This window comes from Anarhichas minor, unplaced genomic scaffold, assembly GCF_050575085.1.
Source record: "Anarhichas minor isolate MPS153535 unplaced genomic scaffold, ASM5057508v1 ptg000030l, whole genome shotgun sequence".
NCBI lineage: Eukaryota > Metazoa > Chordata > Actinopteri > Perciformes > Anarhichadidae > Anarhichas > Anarhichas minor.
In genome coordinates, this window is record NW_027466476.1 from 1346625 (window position 1) to 1352468 (window position 5844).

Consider the following 5844-nt stretch of genomic DNA (forward strand, 5'->3'; position numbering starts at 1 on the left):
CACACACACACACACACACACACACACACACACACACACACACACACAGAAACACACAAACAAACTGTTACAGATATCACACAGTAAAACACAAGAGCACATAAACTACAAAAAATAAATGCTTTAGTGAAAGTGTGAAAGAGAACTTTTTTCAGGACTTAACAGGTCATTTGTAAAATCTGAATATTTTGCATAATTGTGACCAAAAATGTGATTGATTTGAGAGATTTCTTATTTTAGTGTAAAAAAAATAATAATAAAATGAATCACATGTTAAAACCTTGGATTTTGCACAACACACTTAACATAACTGCTGCAAAGCCTTCTTTTTCACACACACACAGACACACACACACACACACACACACACACACACACACACACACACACACACACACACACACACACAGACAGAGGCATTATCTGATCTCTTGAAGTGTCTCTGGTCTCCTCTCTGTCTACAGCTTCATCCTTATCTTTGCAGAGATGCTCCTTCAGCTCCTCTCTCCTTCCAGAAGTGTTTCTCCTTCTCGGGCCTTTTGGCTCAGAGTCCGTGTCCGATAAATCTCGCTTTTGCTATAAACCTTTGATGTAATATTCTAAATCCCTCCAAATTTAATTGTGGATTTATAATGTTTTTTTTTAGTTTTTAGTTTTGTTTATAGTGTATTACCAGGTGCTGGATTGAGTTGAACAGCCAATCAACTGCATGTCAATAAGTGATACTGAGAACTACTTTTTGTAGTGCAAGTGGATTCAGTATCTGCTGCGGCTCATCTGTGAGTGACAGGTCAGACTGGAACTGTTTCCCGTTTGATTGAAAGTTTGAAAAAGTTAAAGAGCCACTCTGTCTGCGGGTTTGTTTACTAAGCAAAGCTCCGGGACAGGACAAGCTCTCCAGCCTTATCAGCGGATTTGTGAATGGGACAATAATGAGCTCAGTTTGATAGAGCAGAGCAGCCTGTCAGGTCAAATGTCACTTCGTCCATTAGCTTTTTTGATGTCTCTCTTTGATAAAACTCCACAGACTACAGCTCCATAACCGGTCACTAAAGGGTTTTAATCAGGAATGTTGTTTTTAATTGGATCCTACACATTTTAGAACTGGCAAATGTGATGATATCAAGTTAGAGTTCAAACTTTAAAAACTTATTTTCACATCGGTATTTGTAAAAGTTAGACGGCATCAAGCTCTAAATATTTAATGTTAGTTGACGCGACAGAAAGCTAGAAAGAAAATTATTTAATTTTAGCCTGGAAGCAAATTAGTAACAAATAGGCGTGTTTTTTTTGGATTATTTGTTATATAGCTACATATAACACGAACTTTATTGTTATTATTATTATTACATATCCCGAATTCATGTGTTGCTATACTTTTAAACGTATCAGACAAATATAAAAGGATGATAATAAAGAAGCTATACTCTTAAAGACAGTGAGTTAACCAATCAGCTGATTTTTAATTTGCCTCTAAACAGGAGAAAACTACCAATAGATAGTGTATACAAAATATACGATAACAATGTGACATTGCAATATTTAATATTACAGCATTCAGACCATTTTCCTGCTTTAATCACCAGCCTCTTACACCCTGTAATGACGCCTGGAAGTGTCCGTGGTTGAAAGGCCCCTCGCTGTTACCTGTTAAATCTACCAGCTGGTTATTAGTCACCTGCGCTGCTGAAGGTGACGCACTGTGATAACCGCAGCCGTACACGCTGCTGGTTCCATATCCAAACACGGGATTGTAATGTCCGAGAGTCACATTATAAGGTGCTGCTGAATGGGAACCTGCGCTGCAGAGCTTCCCGTCCCGCACCAACACCGGCACCGCCACCCTCCTCGCAGCAGGTGGATATCCCGCCAGCTCCAGAGACTTGTCCTGCCGTTGGCGCTTGCATTTGTACCTCCTGTTCTGAAACCATATTTTGACCTGTGTAGAGGAGAGTTTCAGCATGTGGGCCAGGTGCTCTCTCTCCGGGGCGGACAGGTAGCGCTGCTGCCTGAAGCGCCTCTCCAGCTCGGACACTTGGGAATGGGAGAAGAGGACTCGGGGCTTCCTGCGCAGCCTGGGTCTGCTTTTAGGGTTTTTGTCACAGTCAGGTGAACTGTCAAGACCGCGTATCTCTGCACATTATCAAAGAAAAGAATCACATAAAGTCATACTTCATAAAACGGAATGTTAAATCTGTAAACGATTTGGCTTCGAAAAACATTTGATCCATTTTAACTACAGGCCTAATTAACGTATACCTTTTTTTCTAAAAGAAAACTAAAAAAATCTGTTGATGGAGCTGGATATCATGTGCATATTGGTTATAAGTCCAATCTGAGAAAATTTACTTTAGCAATTTTTTTTATAAACATACAAGAGACCACACTTGTTTTTGTTATATTCATATATTTTTGCTGTAACATTAAAATGAAAAACAGCCTACTTTGTATTAAATAAAATGAAGTAAAATAGAAACAACAGAGATGCATTAAATAAAACTGTCTGAGTTGGAAGAAGTACATTTTGATTATTTTTGACGTTTTAAAGACGACAATTTAGAGCTGAACTAAATCCAAAACAATACACAATTATGTGTCCCACTTTCGCTGGGTTAAAATTTGATCATTTAGTTAGAGGACTTGTGAAAATTGTAGGAAAATGAGCACCCCTTTTAAACTGTGTGAGTAGCTACTTACAGAGATTATAATAACTGATCACAGTCACCAAACAATAATAACAACAATAATAAAGCCTTGAATGTCTCCTATTCGATCACTTTTGGATTGGTGGCAAAATATCGCAAATATATAGACCTCCCAATGTATTTCTGTTTCTTGAAGAAAAATCTTCTACTAATCATTTATTTTATCAAATTGAGAGATTTCAAGGAAATGGAAAACGTGACCGGTATTCCTGTTATCACGCGCTCAAGGCCCCATTCTGTCGGTTGGCCTAAACCTGACCGACAATCAGCAGATACCTGAATGATTATCACGTATCATCTCACCCTGCTCATTGATCTCCTCTTCTGCTGCTGCTGAGATGTGAATGTCGAGCTTCTCCTGCGTCCCAGAGACGCACGGCTCCGGCTGGCAGCCCCAAGCGTCCCTGGTCCGGGAGGCACCGTGCACGTGCTCATAATTCATCGGAACAACTTGATCAGTCATCAGGCATTCGTTTTCAAAGTCATGGTGGTGCTCCAGCTTCAAAATATCCTTCACAGAAAAAGGCGTCGTGGTCGTTGAACTGGGATGCATCCCCAACCTTCTCAGCTGGCTGTTTAGAGCTATTTAGATCCTTTTACGCACTGCTCGAGCTGCTGCTGGTGCTGCCGGACGTATCTCTTAACTGACTGATGAATGAGGGGCACGGGGAGATTTGAATCATTCAAGGCTCCGGCTAAAGAGCAAGGTAGAGGTAGATCTGTCACCCCTCTCCACAACACTGGCCAACACCCAGCCTAGCCTGCGCGCACTCCTTTTCTTCTCACCTTACAGGAACCCCTCGCATCCTTGATCCACCCTCCTCTCTGAGTGAGAAGGTGTATTTAATTACAGTATTAGCTTGCAATCAGGGTTATCCACTTTTTAAAAATCCTTATTTTAAGTTATAGGCCTACAGTGGCAGGGTGACACGAAAGTTGTTGCTTACTGCAAACAAGCAGTCTAATTTATAAAATGTATTTGAAATAAGTTTTCCCATTTTATTCATGGATTTCCAGACCAGTCAGGGATTTGAATAAAACAGTTTTAATTTGTGGCCGAAAATGTGGTGAAACAAACGCTTTTGCATCTTTATAGACGAACAAGTGAAACTGTACATTGATTAACTTGTTTAGAAAGGGGGGGGGGGGGGCATTTATTCAGTGTGCACCCAAACCACGCTTCTGGTCAGCCAAGTAAAGTCACTTAATCTGCACACAGGTCCTCGGGGTTGAGTGATCTTAGGTGATGTCGAGCAGCTTTACCATCAACATTGTTTTCCTGCCTCGTTATTAGTGTTCTCAGGCCACAACAAACAGTAACATTACACCTGATGTTGTGGAAGAGGAGAGGCGGCGGCGCCAGCCTGCAATGCTTGACTGAGGCCGAGACGCGCGTCCTTACAAACAGGAACAAGGACAGACACGGCCTGTCCCACTGGGGGACACGGGGAGATATATGGAGGGCACTTATAGGCCTGAGCAGGAGCTTTTTAAAGAAGTGATTGGAAATGTTGATGGGCTATTTAGGGACAATTGAAGTAATAACAGATGCATGGTAAGAGGTAGCACTTCATATTAAGGTTTAAAAACACACGCTTATTTAATGCTTGACTTATTTAATGCATGAAATGTAGTATGACTCCTGTTTGTCATTATTTAGAAATGATCAAATCCCTATGAGTTTACCCAGTTAACACTTTAGTGGATAATCGATTAATGGATGTTTACTCACAGTTATTTATATGTGTACATGCGCATTGTTAAGTGAATTGTTATAGCTGGTACTATAACAATAATAATAATAATAATAATAAAAATAATAGTAAAAAACAATCACAAATATAAAAATAAAAACTAATACAGCACACAATTAAAATACTGTAAAAGAAATGTATAAATAAATCATCCAAACGGCTGAAAAAGTGAAACTATTCAAACAAACTTAAAACCAGTTGGTTGTTGGCTGTATTACTTAAACAAATATGAGTTGTAAGGGGAAATGGAAAGTATGTAAAGGTGTGTTCTATGACAGGATTTAAAAGCTGTGGTGATGTAAGAAGAACCTTTAGTCTTTATCCGAAGTCTGCATTTGCAGAGTTCTGCACAGTCTGAAGTTGAGCTATCTGGGTCACTGAGACATGCAGGCAAACAAGACCTTACAATAGTCCAGACGTGAGGAAATAAAAGCATGAATAATGACCTAATGATAGTATAGAAAGAGATCAGAATTGGTCCAAGAATTGATCCCTGTGGTATGCCACATGTTGTCTGTGCAGTTGAGGAAATTAATTAATTAATTGAGACATAACATTTTGTATTAAACAGCAGAGCCAACCAAATCCTTTGGTCTATTAATAAAAAGCATGATCTGTGGTGTCAAATGTTTCTCAATAATTTTGGAAATGTAGGGCAATTTTGAGCTTTGTCTGAAATGCTTTTTATCTGATGGATCAAGACCAGGTCCCTTAGCAGTGGCTAAATAAAGCTATATTTTAAAAGAATAGGGTGTAGCAATTAGGGGGCTCTATTGGCAGAAATTGAATATTTTATTATAAAGCAACATTATTAAGTATTAAATAAAATGCACTGGTGGTCAGAGAAGGAGAGGTCCATAGACACATTAAGTCCAAAACATAAACAAGTCAAGGTATGGCCCCGGCTATGAGTTGGGCAGAGACATGTTGAACCAGATTGAAGGACTGATAAATATTTAAAACTCAACCATTATTCAATGATTTAAAAGAGACATTTTCTTTAAAAACACTGGGTTGCATTGGGGGGGGGGGGGTCAACAGATGCCAACAGACCAAACACTGGAGCGGCCCCGGCCATTTTCATTATCAGCACAGAATTAAGCTGCATTTGTGCAGATTTTTAAAAAAACATCCGCAAGGCCTCCACCAACACCAGTAACCCGGGGAGAGCTGAAACACTCAGTGTTCGGGGGAGGAGTTCACTCAGCTCCTCAACCTTCAGCCAAATCTCTGTCAAAAATTTTCAAAATTGAAACAAGTAGTAAAATAAACTAAGATGAAAGTCTTAGTAGTCAGAGACAACAAGGAAAGCCTTATATTAGAGGACAGTAATGGTTCAGTCCTCGGTGGGTCCAATTTTGGACACTTCTCCCATTTTTCTGGTG

General features: G+C 39.7%; 1 protein-coding gene across 1 annotated transcript; it reads right to left on the reverse strand.

Annotated features, from left to right (window-relative positions):
• Positions 1-1579: 1579 nt before the first annotated feature.
• Positions 1580-3511, reverse strand: nkx2.7 (NK2 transcription factor related 7). The gene is made up of 3 exons (XM_076104976.1): positions 3492-3511; positions 3009-3277; positions 1580-2133 (listed from the first exon to the last, which is right to left on the reverse strand). Exons 1-3 carry the CDS (start codon positions 3509-3511, stop codon positions 1580-1582), a joined length of 843 nt encoding a protein of 280 aa, XP_075961091.1.
• Between the last annotated feature and the right edge of the window lie 2333 nt (positions 3512-5844).

Coding starts and splice junctions, on each gene's coding strand:
- nkx2.7 (XM_076104976.1), bottom strand. CDS start 3,511: ATGCGAGGGGTTCCTGTAAG. Junction 3,278..3,491: donor ATGCGAGGGGTTCCTGTAAG/GTGAGAAGAAAA, acceptor AGCTCTAAACAG/CCAGCTGAGAAGGTTGGGGA. Junction 2,134..3,008: donor AGAGGAGATCAATGAGCAGG/GTGAGATGATAC, acceptor GATAATGTGCAG/AGATACGCGGTCTTGACAGT.